Genomic DNA, 22,788 nt, shown 5'->3' with positions numbered 1-22,788 from the left:
TTAAAAGCCCGATATGAAATGATCGAAAGAATAAACTTCCATTGCGACGCTAAAAGGCAGAATATTGAAAAGCTCTTCTAAATTCAAAGAAATATCCTCCGTAGACTACGGAGGGATGTAAAAGTGTTAGTAGCTCACTTTAAACATTTACTATAGTTTTGTTTTTATTTTAAGTTATAGACTTAGCAACTAATTTTTCTATATTTCAATTGTTTTCTTATGTAAGTAACACGATGTTCGACAGTATGTAGATTATTTAGAACTGTTTGATCGCGTTTTAATACCTCGTGTAAGTTGTTTCAATAAATAATGAGATAGCCCGTGGTGGAGTGACAAATCGATGTAAGAAAATTTTTCTTTCTACATAACATTACATTTTTTCAATCTATTATATAATTTTGAATAAATATAGTTTCAACTAATTTATTTATTATACAGGAGGTTTGCTGAATGAAATATAGTTGGAATAAATGTACAAATTGAATTTCTGGGTATTAGAAACTAAAAAAAAGACGGTAGTTGCATATTATTAAGAAAACAAAAATTACACTGAGAAAAAATTATTATTGAAATACATGATGTTGCATAGAAAATCAGAAACAAATATTTTCTTCAAAATGTAAAGAGCCAAATCAAATTTTGGTGAAAGTGGGACGGATTTTCATTACAAATTTATAGTTCTTGTAGCCTTGCACAGCCCCCCCCCCAATTTTTTTAAATAAAATTATAATATTTCTATTATATATAATAGCTTAAAGGAAATTTTGAATTTAACTAATTTATTCGTCAATAATAAAACAAAATTTCACCAAATTAACGAATTAAATTATCGAAATGACCTTCGCTGACCTCCATACAATGATATAATCACCTGCGAATTGAGTGAAAATCAAGTCAAAAACATATTTATTTATTCAATCGGCAGTTATTGGAAAAAATTATTTTGTACAAAAATAATGAACAGGAACAAATATCCCTACAAACAGTAATTTAAAGGCAATAAATCGGGAGATGTATTAGGGGTCTGCATAACCACTTTTCGAATTGTAATTACCATTTTGTGGTCGTGATCCTATGTGACGGTCGTCGAAAAAGGGACCCAGATATTAAATTAAATTAAATATAGAGAGAGCGAGTCCATTTGAGAGCCTTGCGCTTGTGAAATATGGAGAGCTGTCCGTTTGAGAGAAAATAGACTTAGAAAACGTAAAATATTGTCAAAATGAAGACGTACAGCTGGTTAATATTATTTTAAAACGAAAATAAAAAATCCTGCTGGGTCAAACAATGGATTTACTCTGATTCGGAAACTTGAAATTGAAGATTCTCAATAATTTAGAGTTTTTGTCGACTTACCAAGTTATGAAGTATATTGAACAATGCGTTGGGCCAACTATTTTCAAAAGGATTCAGTATTGAGAATCAAACAGAACATATCCAATATGGAGACATGAAAAGTTAGGACATAAGCATTGCTAAGGGTTGCATTTTATCGCCGTTGCTGTTCAACTTGTACTCAGAGGCACTGGAAGAATGTGATGGGGGCATCAAAATAAACTGTGTACCAATCAACAATCTCCGCTATGCGGATGATACTGTCTTAGATAACGTCGAAGATCTACAGATGATTCTCAATAGAGTAACTACAATAAGCTACAAAGCTGGTCTTGAGATCAACAGAAATAAAACCAAATTTATGGTGATTAGTAAGAGAAAAATACAAAATTTAGATCTGTATATAGAAACGGAACCCATTGAGAGAGTACACACCGCTTCAAATACTCAAACCCTGATTCGGAGATTAAGATTAGAATTTAAATGGCAAGATCCACATTCATAAAAATGAGAAAACTCTTGAGCAACCGCAACTTGAGGATTGGTACCCTATGGCGAGCCAAGAAATGTTACGTAGTCTCCACGCTGCTTTTTGGCATGGAAGGGTGGACACTAAAAGTAGCAACAATGCAAAAACTAGAAGTTTGTGAGATGTAGCTGTAGAGACGCATTTCGAGAATACCTTGGACTGATAGATTAACCAATACGGAGGTAACGAGAAGAATGACTAAAGATTTGCTTGCGACTATTAAGAAAAGAAAAAGCGTCCTACCTAGACCAAATATTTCGGAATGAAAAATAGGGTTTGCTACAGCTTATCGTCGAAGGCAAGATGGCAGATAAGATTAGGTAAAAAGAAAAAATCCTGGCTGTAAACCCTACGCGAATGGTTCCAAATACCAGAAGCTTCAAATATAATTCGTGGGGCGCAAAATAGAGAAGTCTATCAAATGATGATCACCAAACTTCAGTAGAAGACGGCACTGAAAGAAGAAGAAGATTGAGAAAAGACATACCAGCTCGTGAAAGTTTAATGGTAACCCTGAGATTTGCTTTTAAACCTTTTCGTTTTCATATCTTCTCTAGTTTCACTCATAAGGGAAATTGAGGATTTGATTTCTTTTATTACGGTCACAGTATTCAACTAACTTTCAAGAATTTATTGTCCATTTATTTGAAACAGTCTGGAGAGCCTGGGCCTGAACTGCTGATAGAGAGAGGAAAAACATCGGGATTTTATCTCTTTTTTGTCTATTCTGGGGTGAATAACAAGTAATAGCGAATAGAGGGAGAGATAGAGAGTGGAAAACCATGTTCTTTCTCTCTCTTCCAATAGGAAATTCGACTTACATATCTTTAATATTAACTCTATGCCCAATATGAGAAAACCGGATTTCGAGAAAAAGACGTTCAAAATTCCTCAACATATTTTAGCTATGTTTGCAGCTTTCTTCGGAAAAATATCTTTGGTATGATTGGGTAATACTTTTATGACGTCACTTCTCATGTCACATGATTTTTTTTTCTTTTGAAGTGTGTAGCTGTTTTTTATCAGTAGATGTTTATGTTTTTTATATTGGTGTCTTGAATTCGACAAAAAAATGAAATTTTGAATAAACGATTTGGAATTATTAAGTTTTTTGCCATTTTTTTTTATTGTTCTTCAAAAACCTCTAAATGTTGATTAAAAAAGAAAAAAAAAATACTGCGAATATCTAAACACCAAAAACTTTAAAAATCAAGGATATTTTTTGATTTTTTAAAATGAACCATTTAGAATTATTGTAGGCTTTTGCCATTTTTTGTGCTTGTTCAAAAATCACTGAGTTCTGAACACTTTTGAACATCTGAACACTAAAAAAAATAACAATGATGGAAATTTGTTGGAAAGTTATTGATTAGTAAAAGTCTTGATTATGAACCGCCAACTTTTTAATCATAACAATTTTTTCTGAATTTTTGGAAAATCGTCAGAAAAGTAAATTTTGACACACGTGTCGATCGTTACATATTCAATTAATTATTGTACTAGCTTCACTTATATTTATTAAAACTTTATAACAAATATACAGCATACGTTATAATTCACATTTTGATTCCAACATGACGTCACATTGTGCGAGAAAAATCGTGCGTGCCGTATGTGTACCGGGCACTGAGTTTATTAGAGTTTCTGGTTTATTTTTGTTTTCGTGAAAGAATATTTCATGTCATTCGATGAGAGTATGTTTATGTTTATGTTTTTTTACTTAGATTTGATAGACATTAAAAAAACACTGTGTTACTGATTTAACCAGTTCATTATATTTCTTGTCCCTTGAATCTTATACATAATTTCTAATATATTTCTTTCTATGTTCTCTAAGTCGGTGAATTTCGACTGTTATCTGGGTTGGTTCAATTGAGAGAGGTTAACCCTAATTTTTGTTACATTATTAATATTCGGATATGTAATTTTCGAAAAATTGAAATTATATATATTAGGAATTTGGTAACGCGACGCTCGTTATTTAAAACGAAAATTAGATCATTGTCGGAATGGCCTGAAAAAGTGTCCAGCTGTATAGGATAAATAACAGTTCCAAAACCTTCCAGAATGGCGCTGGTGTAGACAAAGGGTATGGCATGAAAGTAGTAATTGTAGATCCAAAGTTGAAAAGCTTAATATCATTCCAACAATTTGCGTTGTACAAAATAATATTGGAGATATAACTTAAAAGAAATTTACCCTGATTCTAATGTGGCGTCACTCTTATTTAACAGATTCCGGCATTTAATCATATACAAGAATTGTTTTCCTTCTCTGTGCTCTCCACAGGTATTTGATCGGTCATTTTTTTTGACGATTTATATTTAAACTTACTTCTTCAAAAAGTTTCACAAGCGTCTAACCTGTAATTTTGGTACTTTGGTAACTCTTTGGATACGCATCATTAAATAAATGATCTATAAGTTCTTTTGTGTTCTTTCCTGTTCAGTAAACATACATTTTAAAAGTAACTAATTACAATTAATACCTTTCACTAATGACAATGTAAATTAATTCATGACATTTAAACACAGTTAATTACAGAATAATCGACTGTTTTTATGATATAAACAATGTTTTAATAATTTTAAGTTCTTTGGAAAGTTTTGACGCCATTCTTGAAGACGACGACAGAGCAGATGGTAGCCATTCCAAAGGAAGTCTTCAAGAAATACTGCATACAACAGCAGCTTGAAGCAATTAATTCAAATCCGTATTTTTAGCTTTGTTGTTAATAAACTAATTCAATTTTTTAAAACACCATGTAAATATATTTTAGTTACCTTCATTTACATGTATTAACCTGGTACAAACATATTTATAGAGACAAGTAGTTTCAGTTTACTTCTAAATTTGCAGCCAAGGCTAGCACCAGGCTAGGATCATCGTTAATGCAAGTTGTTTTGGGGATTGTTGATTTAAAACCCTGTTAATATGAAAAAGTTCTGTATTTTTTAGCCAGTAAACGAATTTCTAGGAATATTGTAAGCGTATGATCTCGAATAACTAAAAAACAGTCATGGTCCACAAATAAAACTAAATGTAACAGTTATTTACGTGTTGATAACGCGAGTTGTAGATAATATATTGAAATTAGTATATTAAAAATAGTAAATTTAAATCGGAAAATCATCTTACCCAAAGGTTGTCTTTAAATATCGACATCTTCTCTATTTGTTGATCAGTTTTTGCAGTAACATCCAAAAACTTCACACTTCACCATAACGCAACACTAAAAAACACACCCAATAACACGTCTGATTATTTTTGCTGTTTTCCACGGTCTACGTAAAGAAAATAACGCTAAAATATTTAGCAAAACAATAAACTCAACTCACGAAAAGATTATCAGAGCATACAACACTAGCCAGTAATATGTTATTTGTAATTTTATAGCTGTGTACGGTTTTCTCAACAACAATTATTAGTAAAATTCTAATTAATAAACAAATAACTGACATTGATCATTTCAACGTTGCATCTGACTGCATTTTCACGGCGAAAAAAGTAAATCTGTGCGCAATATTTTTTATCGGAACAGAGCGAGGCCGAGAGATCTTAACTTACTACACTATATTATTTCCATGTTGACCGAAACTTGAAGCACTTTCTAAAACTCGTCGAGGAGGTGCACCAGCACGTGGTGGGCCCCTCACTACAGACAACGGAATTGTAGAATCCTGACGAGGGCATCCGTTACTAAATCATAACTCTAGAACAGTCTTTTTGGTTTCGATTTCTGCTATAACTACTGTAATTATTTCGATATTATACAGGGAGTATACTGAAATTAAAAAAATGTGAGATAATGTGAAACCATTTTTAATTGATTCTTTTCAATTTCAAGCAGCAATTATTATTATTAAAAATGAAAAGTTTGGGTGAAAAATATCTTGATGAGAATCAAACAGAAATATTAAAATTTTACCATAACATCAAAATACAATTTTCATCAAATTATATCTACACTGTAAAATTTTATTGTAAAATTACCATTGTTTTGCGAAAGACATGATGGCTAAAATTACTAATCAGTTTGTGTGATTTTCTTAGACAATTGAGAAAATTTACTGAGACTAGGTGTAATTTTACGATTTTTTCATATAAATTTTACTTGAAAAGTAACTATACTATTATTTTTCAATAGCAATGTTTAAAGATTAAAGAAAATTTCTAGACTTTGATTTGCTATTTGCTGTTTTATTGTAGAATTACAAAGAAAAATTGTGCTGGAAATATTTGACAGATGGCGCTAGTTACGCCATTTGCATTTATGCTTGAGTTAGAAGCACTTAAGCATTTAATTTTCAAATAAATTTAGATTTAGAAGACGGAGTTTTTATGTAAAAACAAAACTTGGAATAAATCACAACTATATCATAATACCTTGTCAGAAACAGATAGTTTGTTGTATAGTAAATAAAAATATTTTGTTTTTCAAACCGAATTCAAGTTAATTGTGTGATAGTTTTGCGACACTGTATAGTAAGTTTACTCTGTATCCTTGTGATAAATCTTTGATTGAAGTTACAAAATTATGTAGTAAAATTGATAATCAAATTTTCTAGTACCCTTTAGAAAATTTCATTATTTTGTTTAGTAAATTTACTAAATTGTTGTGCGTTAAAACTTCCTACACATTTGTAAAATTACCAAAGAAATTTTTAGCAGTGTAATATTAAAACAAATTTTTCATTGAAATATTAACGGAAATGGTCAAAAAATAGAAATATCCATGTTTCTAAATGTCCTTGATTTTTTGTCTCGTCTGTTTGAAAATTAGTTTTTTTAATAATTTTTAAAAGATAGATAAAAATTGACGTTTCGACTTTTCTTTAAGTCACTTTTTATCCATATTTTTAAAAAGTATTAAAAAAACTAATTTTCAAACAAAAGAGACCAAAAATCAAGAACATTTAGAAACATAAACATATGGAAAGGTCAAAGAAATAAGAAATTGAAAAAATAGAAATATTCAATTAGTTACACTGGTCTACAGTGGTTTTGTTACCCTAGATATGAAAATGAATTTGGATCTGTTTCTACATACGATTCATGAAACTATCAATGTAACATTTGCTCTGATTTTTTTAAAATCTTTATTTTCATTTTACATCACAAAAATCAAAAAAAAAACAAAAACAAAATAACAGATCTATTTATAATGTCAGTGATGTTTCGAGAAAATACGTTTTATATTTCCATAAAATGTTTTTATGGGCTTTCCTTTTATATTTTTTCAGGGGACAATCTCATTTCAAGGACCAGCATTAATCATGTGATAATCCTCAATCACTTTTTGATCTTGGTGGAACCGGTCTCCCTGTTTCTAAATTATGTAGAGATATAACTTCTTACTCATATTTGATCCTAAAGTCTGTGCACAATTTCTTCATTGGACAATCAACACAAAAATTTACAAGCTTCACTTTCCGAAACAGTCATAACTTTGATAAAATCTGAGTATTTCATCAATTGCCGTATTTGAGGGCCATCAAATATTCCACCTTTCAATTTTTCCATGTCAAGCTTCGGAAATATTCTGCAAATGTAATTAAAACAAACTCCTTCCTTATGTAATGGTGTAAGTGTGATTTTGTCTCTGATCACCAGCGACCTCCTCATTATTTTGGCTTTACCGGCAGTTAAATACTTTCTTACAGATCAAACATTTTGTTCCCAATGGAGCTACTACTGTCTCAACTTTCTATAAAACTAATTTTACATTTTCATATTCTTCTTTGAGTTTTGTTGAATGGGCAATTGGAACTGATGCAAATATTTTTAAACCCATGTCTAGAAGCAGGTAGAATCCTTCATTTTCACTAAAAAATTCTAATAACTTCGCGTTCTGTATGCTGTAATTGTTACTGTTGGTGGCAATAAATTTTTTGATAAAAATTCATATCACGTATTAAATCATGAGTTCATTTTGAAAAAATCATTTTGGCGTAAATCTTTCACCCTACTTCCACTTGTAGACGGTACCGATTTTTATGAATTTGGTAACATCATTGTTTCTGGAGACTTCACTGTGTAAAACCAGACATTTCGTAAACTGTAAGTCTGGGTATCTCCACATTTAATTTGGAATAAAACCTTCAACATCTACTACGCAAAAATAACAATCATTTGAATGAGTCGTAGGCTCCATTCAGATCATAGGAATACCAAAGTCTAATCCAGTAAGTTCTCCTTTTTTCCATAACCGTAAAGAATCAATACGGGACTTACAAACTTTATTAAGAACCCACGGCTTACCTAATTTTCCATTTTGAAACCGAAATATTCAACATAAGTCTCTTTAACAAAGTCTGTGATATTTCTCTACCTCAAATATAAAAATAAAATCACTGAAATATTTACACTTTCTTAGTGACGAACTCATTTAGAAGACAATACAAATATATTAGAATGGACATTCAGTAATTGAGAAAAAATATTAATCCATGACAACTTATTATCCAGATTCACGTATAAGTACTTTTATCAATATTGTCAAATAACTGAGATCTGAGCGGTCTGATAATGGGGATCATGTGATGTTTGTATGCGCGAAAAAGTTGCGCATAAACCTAATCATAACTGAGAAAAGTAAATTTTTAACAAGCCGATAATTGTTCAAAATATAAAATATGCAAAAATCATGAAAATACGAACACATTGAGAACTTTCATGAATATATTCGTAATATAGACACTTGTATTAATTATTAAAATCATTTGGGAACTTTTTCTATTCAACCAAATGCAATAGATTCGTATTCAAAGTAGGAAACAGTAAATTACGAATCAATAGTTCATATAAAATATATTAAAAAATTTGGTATTCTATTAGATAAACAAACCATTTCTATGCAGAAGATTCAGAGAGAAAGTCCAACGAGAATGAGTAAAAATGAAATCGAAAAAACACCAACGAATAATTTTAGGTCATTACTTGAAATATTAAAAATATTAGAAAATAGCTCCAATCGTTTAAAAATAATATGCTGCTTAGGAAAATGAGAATATAACTCGACATAATTACAAATAACAGAAATAAAATGCGGCTCAAAAACGTATGCATAAGTTAGTTACAAAAATAAACTCCAGTGAACACATAATAATACATAATTTGTTCAAGTTTTCACATTGAAAAAGATGGGGATTAGAATATCATATAATACTTTTCCTAAAAACTATTTTCAATGCAAAAAATATTAAACATATGATGAGATCTCATCAAACTTTGCACAATTGGTTTTGTAATATTATCAAGAGAAGGTGATACAAAATTTGAAATTCAAATTATTATTATTGCTTTTCAAGCGTTTTGATGATGTTTTTTTTTATTCAAAAGATCGCATAAAATTAGTTTAACTAATTTGAACTATTCTTTAATGATACCAAAATTATACAGTCTACCCAGGGCTCCACACAATACATAGGTTATTTCAAATTTGATCCATTGTAGCAAATAAACAATATTTTATTTATGATGTTCATTTATTATAAATGATCGACATTTAATGTGGTATTACACAAGTCAGAATTTTTTTCTTAGTCTTTGTTAAACATACACAATAAAAAAGTATATATCGTGTTTTATATATGTAATGTTTGACCCTCAGCTTACCATATTATTAGATTGAATAAATATTGAATTTATTGTAGTTTTAAATCAATAACATTTTTCAAATATGTTATACTTTTATCACTTCTTTATTAATAACCAAAATATCGAATATCATCAAAAGAAACTAATATATTATTCCGGCTATTGGAATGAAGAAGTATATACCTTCAAAATTCCCGCGCTTCCGTGTTACAAATTGTCATTTCTAAATGTCAACTAACATTGTAGTTGCCTATATATCTGTATCTCATGGTCCTTTCACTTTATTTTGCCGACAGATATTCATTACTTTCTACAAGTCGTGGCAAAATACTATTACATACAAGTTAAACCATATGAAACTATATTTGACATTAAATCGCGTAGCAACAAGTAGTTTCAGTGATATTTTAAAGCATTGTATTGGGAAGAAATACCAAAATTTTGTAACAAGAACATTTTACATCAGCCCTTCATCACACCAGTGGGGGAAAAATAAAAAGCATAGAAATATTAAACTTAACACATACTTCGATACAATGGCTGATCCTAAAATGGAAGAAATATTAGCTCCTCTAAGAGCCAGTGTTAAAGAACAAGTATGAAGATATATAGGTTAAGTTTTCCATAATTGATTCATTAAACTTTTGTAGGGTGACTTAGTAAGGAAGTTAAAAGCGGATGGTGCAGCAGATCTTGATGTTAAGAAAGCCGTAGCAGAGTTAAAAGCAAGAAAAAAAGTTTTAGAAGACAAAGAATTGAGTTTAGCTCCTAATCAAACTTTCGATAGATCAAAAATGGAAGATCTTCTCAAAAGAAGGTTTTTCTTTGATCAGAGCTTTGCAATTTATGGAGGTATCACAGGACAGTTTGATTTTGGACCTATGGGATGTGCTTTTAAAACGAATTTATTACAAACCTGGAGGCACTTCTTTGTTTTGGAAGAACAAATGTTGGAAGTAGATTGTTCTATTTTAACTCCAGAAGCTGTCTTAAAGTAAGTTACTTTATTTCTAATCTTGATAGTATAGGATATAGAAGTCTAGGTTACATGTACTACAATATTTTAAATATATATATATATATATATATATATATATATATATATATATATATATATATATATATATATATATATATATATATATATATATATATATTGCGATATATTGCGAAACTACTAGAACAATTTTACCTAAATCTTCTTCACTAGTATTTGTGTTTGAATGTCAGAGTATTGGGATTTTAGTTTTCATTCTCCTTTTATACATTATCTTCTTACATCAATTTAGTTTTATCACTTTTCTTATTAGGCTTTGAGTGGCATTATTTTTTTATAATTATTCTTTTAGGGCATCTGGGCATGTTGATAGATTTGCAGATCTTATGGTTAAAGATACTCAGACAGGGGAATGCTTTAGGTTGGATCATTTAATTAAAGCTCATTTGGAAAAAATAGCCGCTGATAAAAATACCTCCTTGGAAATTAAAGAAGAATGTCAAGACATAGTAATAAAGGTGAGTAAAACAAAACACAGTGATACATCTTAACTGGAAAACTTACAAAATCCAATTATTAAAAATTTTGGAACAAAATTCTTCAAATTTTCACATTCGAATAATAAGTTAATAAACTTGGAAACTAAATATTACCACTTTTATAAACAGAAATTTGTTCGATTAATCTAATAATTTGGGTCCTGAATAATATTTTTTCAACATTACCATTATGGGATCTTAGAATGAAAATACCATCTGTGAATTATGAATTTCACTATCAAAATTAAATTTGAAATTGATTTCAACGCCTAGTATTCAATTCTTAATAATATTGTTCAATCTAGTCTGCATCGAGCTATTGGCAATACAATAATCCATTTTTCTGTTAAACAAAATGAAAGAACACTTATAATGGAAGATTGGAATGCCCGAATAAGAAATGAGGAAAATAAGATCAAAGTTGCATGGGAAGAAAAGGAGAAGAAATAATAAACAGGAATGGGAGAAAAATGATAGAATTTTGTATTAGCAATGAATTAATAATTGGAAACTCATATGGAGAGAAAAACTACAAGATAAATACACATTCATAGTTAAAGGAAGAGAAGCAGAAACGATAATAAATTATATAACATACACAAAGAACATGAAAGAAAGGATAATTGGGGAGGTAGTAACAATATAAGAAACAGAAATAAGCACGAACCACAGACTGATGAAAACAGTTCTGGAGATAGAAGGAGGAAAGAGAACAGGGGATATGAGAGAATTTCTTTTGTTGTAAGTTGGAAACAAAAAAAAATAGAAGGAAATAGAAGCACGGCAGTTATTAAAAAAAATAATGTATGGAGAAAGGACCACAAAACTAGAAGGTGGACAGAAGAAATAAGGAAAATGGTTCAATAAAAAAAAGCGACAGGGAAGAATTATATTAAAAATAAAAGCGAAGAAAATATGTATGCATACAAAACCATAAGAAACAGAGTTAAGAAAGAAATTAATAAAACATAAAAGAAAACATGGAGAAGATAAAGACAACAGAAGCTTTTGGTACAAAATAAGAGCAATGGGAAAAAGAAAGGAAATAATGAGAATTAGAGGTAAAAGAAATAATATAAAAGTAAACATGTAAGACATATAAGAGACATGGAAGGAGTATTTTTAAGAAAAATTCAGCCACAGAGGTAGAAAGAGATTCGAGGATGAAGGAGGATTATATCACGATAGACAGACAAGAGAGAACACATGGCAAAACATCAATCCATTTTTCTGTGTTATTGAAAAAAAAAACAGAATATATCTCACTTACCTTAAATATACAACACTTAAAAAGTGCTAATGAGAGACACGCTATAACTATATTTTGAAATATACATACTTGAAAGCTAACTGGCAATATGAAGATTCAATTTAAAACATTAACATCATAAACCAAATAAGTTTCCAGAATTCCAAGGTGGGTGGAATTGTTGATAGTTTTAATTTATCAAACAACTATTATTTTATTCACACTCAAACACAGTCTGTTTTTTCCATACACTTTTGTATAAGTTAAACCATCATCCTAGTGTTTAAGAAATATTACGAAAAATGAAACTATCTTACATAAAGTCAATGTCAATGAAAATTGAAATACAACCATATATTCTGATATAATAAGTATATACAAAGACCTAAAAATTAAGTAGGAAAACAATTGGATTATTTTCACTTCAACAGTGATACGTTGATATACAAACTACACTAGAACCCCGCTAATCCGAACTAATTTAAATCGGGGCTAGTTCAGATTGCCAAAAATTGTCATTAACCGAACAACTGTTTTCAAAGGGAAACCATGTGTCTTCACCTGCTAATCTGTTTATTGGTTTCAGTTCATAGTAGCTCAAGTAGTCATTGGTATTTATATTTTTTTTTCAGTTAGATGGAATGAATAAAAATGAAATGTCTGAAGTAATGAAAAAATTCAATATGAAGAGTCCACTAACAGGAAATCCTCTAACAGAACCTATTGAATTTAATTTGATGTTTGGAACTCAAATAGGACCGTCTGGAATAATTAAAGGGTAATTTATTTTAGAATTGTAGATTCCCAAATATTGAGAGACCCTAAAAATATTTAAATAAATTGAGGTCCTAGTACAGCTAATTTTCAAATTATCAATCCAATTATGCTAAAAACTAGCAAATTTTAATTATAGCAACTGAAAATTGTAATAGTGATAATTATAGTCATAAACTTATTTTCTGACATGCATTTTAAACATATGGTCCTTTAACCAATCACTGTGGTACCCACACAGCCCAGTTTGAAATTTTTTATATAACAGACTTATAGCAACTTTTATGTTAAAATAAATGTTATTAGAAAATTAAGTATAGTATAATAAGAAACGCAGGATTTGAATTGAGAGAACTAAAGTTACTGCTATTTGATTTCACATATTTCAATCTCACATAGACAGAAAACTATTTCAATGCTAAGTTAGCTTGCCTGCTAGTGGAAGGATTTATTATATACGCATAAAATAATTTTTTACTAATAATTTATTTTATTGAATTTATGTTGTTTAACTGTGTTTCATAGTTTTTTGAGACCGGAAACTGCCCAAGGTATTTTCGTGAATTTTAAACGCCTTCTGGAATTTAATCAAGGAAAACTGCCATTTGCTGCTGCTCAGATAGGTACAGTATCACAATATTAACATATTTAAATTATTCCATACTCCATACTCAATATTCATTGTTGCATTAAAAAAAGTAATTATATTTTAGGTAACGCATTTAGAAATGAAATATCTCCCAGATCTGGACTAATAAGAGTACGAGAATTTACAATGGCTGAAATTGAACATTTCTGTGACCCTAATGATAAAAGTCATTGCAAATTTGCAAACGTTAGAAATACAGAACTTTTATTATATTCAGCATGTAACCAAATGGATGGAAAACCCGCAGAAAAGACAACCATTGGATTTGCTGTAGAATCAGTAAGTAAATACAGTAAATGTTTGGTCTTTATCATTGAAAACAGTGATGGTGTTTTAGGGATTAGTAGCAAACGAAACTTTGGGATACTTTATGGCTAGAATTCAACAGTTCCTTATAAAATGTGGAGTGGATCCAGTTAAGCTACGTTTCAGACAACACATGGCAAACGAAATGGCCCACTATGCATGTGATTGTTGGGATGCAGAATGCCTTACGAGTTATGTAAGTTTTTTTCACAAACTCTAATATTAATATAAATAATTAGTCACTGATTGCTGATTCCTGATTAAAAATAAAGCATATATATTGTCTAATTGTTGCTGATATCATCTTCTATTTTCAATTGGTACAAGGCTTTTGGTTGAAAACTTTTAGAATGAGGATATACTCACTCAATATTGCTTTATTAACTTTTAAAAATATCCACTTTGCTCGATTTCCAGTAGGGAACCGAAGATAATAATGAACTAAATGAAGAAATTAATAGCATGAGTAAAAAAGAGGAGCAGGATAAAAATGAAGAAATAATAAAAAAGAAAGAAGTTAAGGAAGAGATCAAAAGGCTATGGAAGAGCTGCAGGATGTGACAAAATAAAACTTTAAATGTTTGAAGTTAGTGGAGAGAAAAGTATATAATTATTCATGAAAATTTGCAACATAATTTGGAATATGGTAAAGACACCAAAAGACTGGGAAGTAAAAACTACTATATCCAAAAAAGGATATATTAACAAATAAGACAAAATCTAGAAATCATGTCATTCGTAGTATTCATTGAGCAAAGACAGTTAAGTTGATGTGGTCATTTACAAATAATGGAAAATCCAAGACTAGTGAAGAAATTATAGGAAGCAAAATTAGACAAAAACAAAAAAGAGGAAGACCTAAAGCGACATGGGACAAAGTACTTGGTACTATAATTGAGAAAAAAGGCACTATGTGGAGAGAAGCAAAATTTGTATATAGTACATAACTGTAAACCACACACCACTATGTGATATATGTTGATTCGATTGTAAGATTGTCAATATATATGAAAATGGATTTTATGCTGCAAAATTCTAGATTTTATTGGATTAAGTTGGAAACATATTATTCCCAAAAGTTTTTCCACCTCTTCTTTGGTCTTTAACATCACATTTCATGTGCCTTAATATTCCTTGAACTATATTTTTATATTAAATTGCTTCAACATGATTATAAGTACATCTTAATATCGTTTTTTATTTGCTTCGATAATGAAAACTTGAATTGATTGGTTATTTCATGAAGATTAAAAAAATATTTGCATTTCAGGGATGGATAGAGTGTGTTGGATGCGCCGATCGTTCAGCATATGATCTTACTCAACATACTAATGCTACTGGCGTGAGGTTAGCAGCAGAAAAAAAATTAGCAGAACCAAAAATGGTAGATGTTATTGAAGCTCAAGCCAATAAAGGATTATTAGGAAAAACATTTAAAAAAGATGCCAAAATTATAACTGATGCTTTGGCAGCTTTGAAAATTGATGAAGTAGAAATTTTAGAAAAACAATTAGCCAATCAAGGGTGAGTGTATTTTTTTAACTTTGATACTTAGAAGATGTGGATGGTCTGTTTAAATGTTTAATCCAGAGAAAGAATGGTACCTGCTTGGTTCTTTACAAACATTAATATAAACAAAACAAAAATCTGAATTCAAAAATTTTCCCAATTGATTTAGTCTATTAAATGAAAAATGGGAGATATTCAAATTCATATTTTTGTCTTAAAATTACATTAGTACAAACGTCATTTTATTATTTAGATTTCTCCACTCTTCCGTATTTTTACACCTGGGAACGCTTGCAATAGAAAACGAACATTTCTGGCAATTAAGGCCATCCCACATTCTAGACTTTTTAAAAGGAGTGGGATTAACGGATCAACTGTAAACACTGGGTTCCCCAGTATCGCAGCAAGAAAGGGGGACACAATAGATCCTTTGGGTAGCAATGTATACGATACCCCAAAATCCATATATACATCTTTTTATTCTAAAATAATTTTGCTATATTTGAAGTTCAATATGAAAAACTAAATAATCTATTAATAGAATTACACCCTATAATTACGAATAGTATTCATGACAATGATATGGTAAAAGAATAGGAATTTAATAATTTTTTAGATTTTGTACATTTTTTGTTAAATCTGTGATTAATATTAAAAAAAATCATTAATTCTATATTCCATATTATTTATATAAAAAATTAATTATGCAAATTTTATTAGATAATTTTTATTTTCTCATTTGTAGGTCTTACGAATTATTATGTGGAGATAAAAAATTCTCACTCTCAAGAGATATGGTTAGTGTTAAGAAGTATCAAAATACTTTACATGTCGAAGAAATTATTCCTAGTGTTATTGAACCATCTTTTGGTGAGTAGCTGTACTACGAACTATTATTATCTGTTAAATTATCTTCCTTTGATAATATTATTAATAGAACTGTCCATCATAACCTGTACCTAATCTTCAATCTTTTTGTTGTAGGAATTGGTAGAGTAATGTATGCCATTTTTGAACATAATTTCAAAAAACGTGACAACGACGAACAAAGAACTTACTTGTCTCTACCAGCAATTGTAGCTCCTCTAAAATGCAGTGTTCTTCCTTTAAGTTCAAATCAAGAATTTGTTCCATTTATCAAAAGAATATGTAAGTGAATTTTGTTTAAAAATTTTTCAGTTTCTCATTATTAAATTATTATACAGCTACAGAATTGACCAAAGTAGATGTATCCCACAAAGTAGATGATAGTTCTGGTTCAATTGGTCGAAGATATGCTAGAACTGATGAAATTGCTATTCCGTATGGTATCACCATTGATTTTGATTCTTTAAAAGAACCCAATAGTGTTACATTGAGGGAAAGGGACTCTATGAATCAAGTTAGGATACCAGTAAGTATGTTTTGCTTTAGATAATATTGGACGTATGCTTACTCATACTGCATATTAGTTTGTTACAAACATTTAACTGTTCATTTTATTTTAGCTTGAAGACATTGCAACAGTTGTACATAACTTGTCCTATAGTAAACAAACTTGGAGTGACATTGAAAATAAATATCCTAAATTTGAACAACAAGAGAGTAAAGGAGTTTGAAACAACACATTTCTGTACACAATGCACATATAACATTAAGCCTAAAAGCCAAGCTTGTAATTAAAATTTTATAAAATTGTATCAAGATATTTGTTTTTTATGTTATTCAAAAACCTGAATCAACAATCAGAATCATAAACTTCAAATAATTAATAGCTGTTGACTCTTAGAAAAATTTGAATCTTCGCACTATCAATATAACTAAAAAATAAGAAGTTGAAGAAATTTGTATATTGCGGAATGTTTGTCTATTTGATTTCTATATATGCTAGTAGACCTATCCAAAAGGGAAAATTAACTGCATTTAGAGTCGTCCACGTGAGACGTCGGCATCCCATCATAGTACATATAACCATTAAAATTTTAAGAGGCGGAAAAGAAATGAACCAAAACATTTTTTTATTGCTAAAAATATTTTACATGTAATGGTAAAATCAGATATTTTTTTAATATCTACGGTCGACGGTCCTGAGGCTTCTGCCGGTGCGCTTCGCGCACTCCCGTTTCTCAGGCATACACTTCAAGTGGCCTAGTCATCTGAGTCTGGGCCCTCTTGACTTCTATTACCAGGCTGGGATCTACATAGAGCCAAACGCTCTGCTCGCACAATGGTCTTTATTCAACATAAGATCTTTCACTCAAATTCAGTAAACGTGACTCTATTAGTGTAGTAGTAATATGCTCTTTTTCACAATTTCACACATTTCACATATCCATCGAGTTGTAATTATTTTCAGTCACTAGTGTATTTAAACAACGGTATATCGAACTTATACCGACCTACTATGAAAGTCCCCGGGGAAGTTCTTCTGTTCCTTGACATAACCATATATTTTTTTGGGCTCGTTAATGGTGAGCCCCGCTCTACAGGACTCCTCCTCAAGCTGCTCTAAGCTTTTCTTCAGTTCAAGCTCTCTTCGACTGAGTAGATCAATGTCATAAGCGCAGGCCAGATATTAAGGTATTACCCTGTTCTGTCAAGCAGAGTTCCTTCTCTATTAACTTCGATATTTCTGATGACTTATTTCAGTGTCATATTGAAGATGGTACAGGAGAGGCCACCTCCTTGCATGAGACTTCGTCCCATTTGGAATTCACGAGAGGCCTCCCCCACTATCTTCACTTTGATCATAAGTTTGATTATTGTTCTGTTCCTTTTATAGAACATTGTACCCTACACTACAAGTTAGTATTCGACACTTAGTAAAATAAATTAATTTGTGTTCAATAATTTTTTTATTATCATTAAAAATCTTAACATATGCACACTAAGTTACTTATACTCCTATTATTTTGAAAACACATATAAACAGATGCTACAAATTCATTGGTAAGTAAATAACCGAATATTGTAATGAAAAAGAAACTGGATCATGTCTGTGTTATTTCAATATAACTTAACGTACAAAAATTCCAAATAAAAAAAATATTGATAGAACTTATCAAACTATTCGAGGTCAGGGATGGGTTCATCATCCGAATCTGGTCCATCATCACCTTCCATATCATCAAAATTTGGTTTATCACCTGCATCACCTGAAAAATAAAAAAATTAAATATTATTATATGTTATTCAAATATTTTTATCGATTTATTATATTATTGATTAAAACTTACCCAAGCCACCCATTTTCCTCATCATTTCTTCAAAGTCTCCACTACCCATCCCACCTACACCTTCATCACCGGACTCATCTTCATCATACCATTTATTAAAGTCGCACTTCAACCAATGATGTTTCTTTTTGTCTGATGTAAGTGTAGGCCAATATGGTCCATCTGTATTTGCTTTTGTTAAGATTATTTCAATACATCTAGAATAAAAGAGACATCAAAAAATACAACTGACAAGTTTAGCAGAAAACTGTATTTTACATTTTGAGACATCAATTTTCAAATAAACAGTCAGAAGATTAAAATTCTCAATAGAAGATTATTCTGATAATTGACAAAACACTGTGCCTACCAAAACATATCACCATTTTTTTCTAAGAATGAGATTTTCAAAAAGCTCTCTGATCTTTCTGAGTACATTTTAGTGGGTAAGTAGAGTAGTTAAAAATTAAACAATTATAATAAAATGAAAAATAAATTCAAAAAGTAGTACTTTAAAATTTAATCAAATAACTTTGGATCAAATGTAGACAAAAGATTTTTCAAAAGGTAATTTCTTTACCCTTATTTTTTTAAGGATCACAAACATATTTAAAACTATGATAACAATATGATTTTCATATAAACCATGTTTAAAAAACCAAATTCTTCCATTCACTCTTTTGTGGCCAAGCTTGTTTATGACAATGAAACCTGAATAGTACAAATAATGTTAGTTATTGGGATATTATTTACTTGTGAACATGAAATGTGTCAAGTTCAAAGATGCCAGTGTGTATAGACAGAAGAAGTTATAACAACAAGACCACATAGTCACCAATACAGACAATTCAGTCAAATAGATCTTGTTGCAACTACATACTAATTTGCTGACATATGGTTTGGAGAGGAAGGTAGACTTGCTACTCTATGCATCCACTATATCTCCACATTCAAGCCTTTGTATTCTTTGCATACAACCCACAATTAGTGCTTCCTTTGAATGCAGAGCAATGTCCTTGCAGAAAACAAAAGCACTGCGAGGAATAATGATATACTATTTGACACAATTCTATTTAGTAAAGCATGGGAGCCGTTAACAAGTAACGCCGCGGTTATTTTTATAAGCTCATGTTTAAAATGTTGCAAATACAAAATTCATTCTTGATTTAAGGCTATCATATTTCCAAAGTTTCAATCCTTTCTAATTTACCACATCTAATTTAAATGTTTCCACCTTTATGTATACCATAGGTACCAATTACCCAAGAAATTGAAAGTAAATTTGGAATATCGTGCCACTCATTGAAAACTCAATTTCATATTTTTTTGCTAATTTACCAGTGGAAATAGCTGCAAAATTCTTGTGAAATGTTGAGGAAGAGTAAAATCCCCATGTTTTCATTTATTCACTTATAATAATAAAAATTCATTATCAAAGTTTTGATTGCTCAGAAAGAGTAGTTGCTTAATGAAAATCCAAATAATTCAATTTCTTGGGTGATACATAGAAATTTAAGGGGATGTATACAGCTAAGAGATCGTAATACACAGATTGTAATATTTATATATCCAAGGTTTAGATCTTCTAGTGTAACTTGGTATGAGATATTTAACCCAGAAAATATTTTTAAAATGTAACCATTAGTCCAGTTTGCATGAAAAACATGCCATAAGAAGTAAATGGTTCCAGAATGAGATACTTTTGCTAGCTTTCTCTAGTCAAAAATTCTATTGGACCGTTAGCACGATAACACTACCTTCTTTAGAGGTAATAGTAAATTTTGTGCCTTCTAACTTCGTTTGGATAAATTCCAAACATGTTTTGGATATTTTTTGGAGGTCTTTGTAAGTTTTAAACATAAATAAATAGTAAAATGTCATTGTCTATAGTTACTTACATCCCCCACTCTTTCTATGGAAAAATGATAATCCAGAAATGATGTTCAGCGTGCATTGAAAGCTTTAAAAAATAAACTCAGTTTTGAATTTGGGTTTTGAGTTCTAATATTTTAGTTCTAGAACTCTTATGTTGGTATAAGCTGAAATACGAGTAGTAATCTACAAATGCAAGCTTTTTCAAGTCCTCTTATTTGAATATTCATAAACTCTTATGCATAAACAAGAGGCACCTAAAACTGGAAATGAAGAGCAAGCAATGAACCTAATGTCTATCTCTTTCTGAGTGAAGCAAATGACACACCATGCTTAACTGTATAGCTGCCACCCTCGTCACCCCCGCCCTTTCGTCGCCCAGCATAGGCCTGCTTTTACCTTTAATAAAAAAAAACTTATAATCTTACCTTCCCTTATTGAAGCTCTTACTCTGTTCAGGGTCTATTTCTTTATAAAGGGGAATGGTGACTTCATAATTTTTCTTTTCTACACCCCCTGTTCCTTTGAAGTATACGGAATCTTTGCTAAATCTAAAATAAAGATAAAAATGATTTATTACTTCCATCTTGATTTAAAATTGTTTTTTATGCTAAAATTTTAAACTTTGACTCATACTGAACTACATTTACATTAATTTACATCTAATTAACTGCCACTCATAACACATTTTAAAATTAATACAAAAAATTTTCTAAATGATAAGCTAACAATGTGAATTAATATGAATGATATAAATTTGTTAAGAGAATTCATCTTCTATCCTGGATTAAGACAAAACTGTTTTGGCAATTTTGAAATGGAACACAAAGCCATTAATACTTGTGTTGGGAGACTCTTGTACATCAACATCATCTGCACTCAATAATAGAAGTTTTCTGTGATCATAAATCTACCTAGATTTGTTGTTTGTATTTGAATGAATTGATTTAAAATATGTTATTAATAATCACTTGGTACATTATTAGTGCGATTCAAAAGATCTACAAAATTCAAATTTTCCTTAATAAATTCTTATACTTACTTGATTTCTGGATCTTTTACATCTTCCAAATTTATTGTTAAAAAGATGATAGAAGACCTTTGGGCCCACATTACAGGAGGTGGTAATCTAAAATGAAGTGAGGTTAACCTCATGTTACTGCATTTTTAGAAAACATTTTAACTCTGTAACATCACTCAATATTTTTAGGGGGCAATTTTTTTTCTTATGAATTGTGAATTTATTTCAAGACATTCATTAAGATGGAACTTTCTCGAATCGATTATGTCTTTGAAACAACATGGCCGTTAAGCAACAAAAGTTTTTATGGTTTCAATTCCCAATTTTTAAGGTATTAATACTTCCGTTAATTAATTAAATAATTAAAGAAAGTCCATTACTATATAGTTTTAAATACTTACGTTTGTTCAGTCATTTTTTATGTGTGTTTTCTTAAAAGAGTATTGAAAACCCACTGGAACACCGGGGATTATAGAATGAAGTTGTCGATTTCAATAACTTGACAAGTGTGCAGGCTTGATCAATATTTTCTAAAATAGTCCTAGATATTTTTGAATTTTAGCGCGAAAATAAGCAAATTTTCAAAAGATTTTTTGGGAAATGTTATTTATATTTATCTCTATGAACTTTCAAAATCACATTTGTTTTAAAAGTCAATGTATACTGGGATAGCAGCAAATCGCTCGATTTCATGTTTTAAATTAACTCCATAGCAGCGATGTTTTTTTATTAGCTGGTTAATATTTAAAACACGACCATAATGGTGGTAGAGAAGAATACGTCAATATGACATTACGTAGTGAAAATTTTTAATAATTTATATCAAATGCTTTGAAAATAATTTAGTTGTTAAAAGGATAAAGGAAATTTATATTTATTTTGTGATTATAAAGGTACAGATTTGAAACTTGTTTACACGAGTTTTTTTATTCCTATTTACAGGTAATCTATATTGTTCTTCTAAATTAACTAGGTTCATAATAATAAAATATATTATTATGTTGTGAATCTTAATATTGATGGGAAGGTCTAGCTTGTTACAAAGAAAAATTCGAAATAATTGAAAAAATCAGGAATAACTTGGAAGACTTTGGACAGAATATATTTTATCAATTCCATTAATAGTATGAAGAACCACAATTTCCCTTACAAAATTTAGCAATTACATATATTCCATGTTGGTAAGGTGTCTTGTTATTTGATGTACCTTACATT

The 22,788-nt window shown here is 30.0% G+C and overlaps 3 protein-coding genes across 4 annotated transcripts in view; 1 reads left to right on the top strand and 2 right to left on the bottom strand.

The window, feature by feature from the left end:
- The window catches only part of LOC130450525 (nostrin), a 77,222-nt gene extending 71,676 nt beyond the window's left edge, over positions 1-5,546 (bottom strand). Inside the window, exon 1 of the mRNA XM_056788979.1 lies at positions 5,003-5,546. Within this exon, the coding sequence (XP_056644957.1) occupies positions 5,003-5,029 (27 nt within the window). The 5' untranslated portion in view covers positions 5,030-5,546. The remainder of the gene's footprint in view (positions 1-5,002) is intronic.
- A 4,136-nt stretch (positions 5,547-9,682) lies between these two features.
- On the top strand, positions 9,683-17,237 carry LOC130450526 (glycine--tRNA ligase). The gene is made up of 12 exons (XM_056788980.1): positions 9,683-10,059; positions 10,114-10,457; positions 10,813-10,978; positions 12,881-13,026; positions 13,548-13,645; positions 13,736-13,950; positions 14,009-14,173; positions 15,248-15,501; positions 16,232-16,356; positions 16,471-16,635; positions 16,692-16,879; positions 16,974-17,237. The coding sequence occupies exons 1-12, from the start codon at positions 9,691-9,693 to the stop codon at positions 17,082-17,084; spliced, it is 2,346 nt and encodes a 781-aa protein (XP_056644958.1). The 5' UTR covers positions 9,683-9,690; the 3' UTR covers positions 17,085-17,237.
- A 1,064-nt stretch (positions 17,238-18,301) lies between these two features.
- On the bottom strand, positions 18,302-22,099 carry LOC130450523 (prostaglandin E synthase 3). 2 transcript variants are annotated; one of them, XM_056788975.1, is made up of 5 exons: positions 21,975-22,099; positions 21,595-21,681; positions 20,981-21,103; positions 18,702-18,898; positions 18,302-18,620 (listed from the first exon to the last, which is right to left on the bottom strand). In XM_056788975.1, exons 1-5 carry the CDS (start codon positions 21,986-21,988, stop codon positions 18,532-18,534), a joined length of 510 nt encoding a protein of 169 aa, XP_056644953.1. In that variant the 5' UTR covers positions 21,989-22,099; the 3' UTR covers positions 18,302-18,531. The 2 variants fall into 2 exon arrangements, with proteins under 2 accessions (XP_056644953.1, XP_056644952.1); XM_056788974.1 differs by lacking the exon at positions 21,975-22,099 and having other exon boundaries at positions 21,595-21,722.
- Positions 22,100-22,788: the final 689 nt, after the last annotated feature.

This window comes from Diorhabda sublineata, chromosome 11, assembly GCF_026230105.1.
Source record: "Diorhabda sublineata isolate icDioSubl1.1 chromosome 11, icDioSubl1.1, whole genome shotgun sequence".
Taxonomy (NCBI): Eukaryota; Metazoa; Arthropoda; class Insecta; order Coleoptera; family Chrysomelidae; genus Diorhabda; species Diorhabda sublineata.
The sequence above is the reverse complement of the archived record's forward strand: the minus strand, read 5'-3'. Positions and strand labels throughout refer to the sequence as shown.

Coding starts and splice junctions, on each gene's coding strand:
- LOC130450526 (XM_056788980.1), top strand. CDS start 9,691: ATGTCAACTAACATTGTAGTTGCCTATATATCTGTATCTCATGGTCCT. Junction 10,979..12,880: donor GTCAAGACATAGTAATAAAG/GTGAGTAAAACA, acceptor TTTTTTTTTCAG/TTAGATGGAATGAATAAAAA. Junction 15,502..16,231: donor AAACAATTAGCCAATCAAGG/GTGAGTGTATTT, acceptor TCTCATTTGTAG/GTCTTACGAATTATTATGTG.
- LOC130450523 (XM_056788974.1), bottom strand. CDS start 21,707: ATGAGGTTAACCTCACTTCATTTTAGATTACCACCTCCTGTAATGTGG. Junction 18,899..20,980: donor AAGAGCTTCAATAAGGGAAG/GTAAGATTATAA, acceptor CTTTTATTCTAG/ATGTATTGAAATAATCTTAA. Junction 18,621..18,701: donor GAGGAAAATGGGTGGCTTGG/GTAAGTTTTAAT, acceptor TTTATTTTTCAG/GTGATGCAGGTGATAAACCA.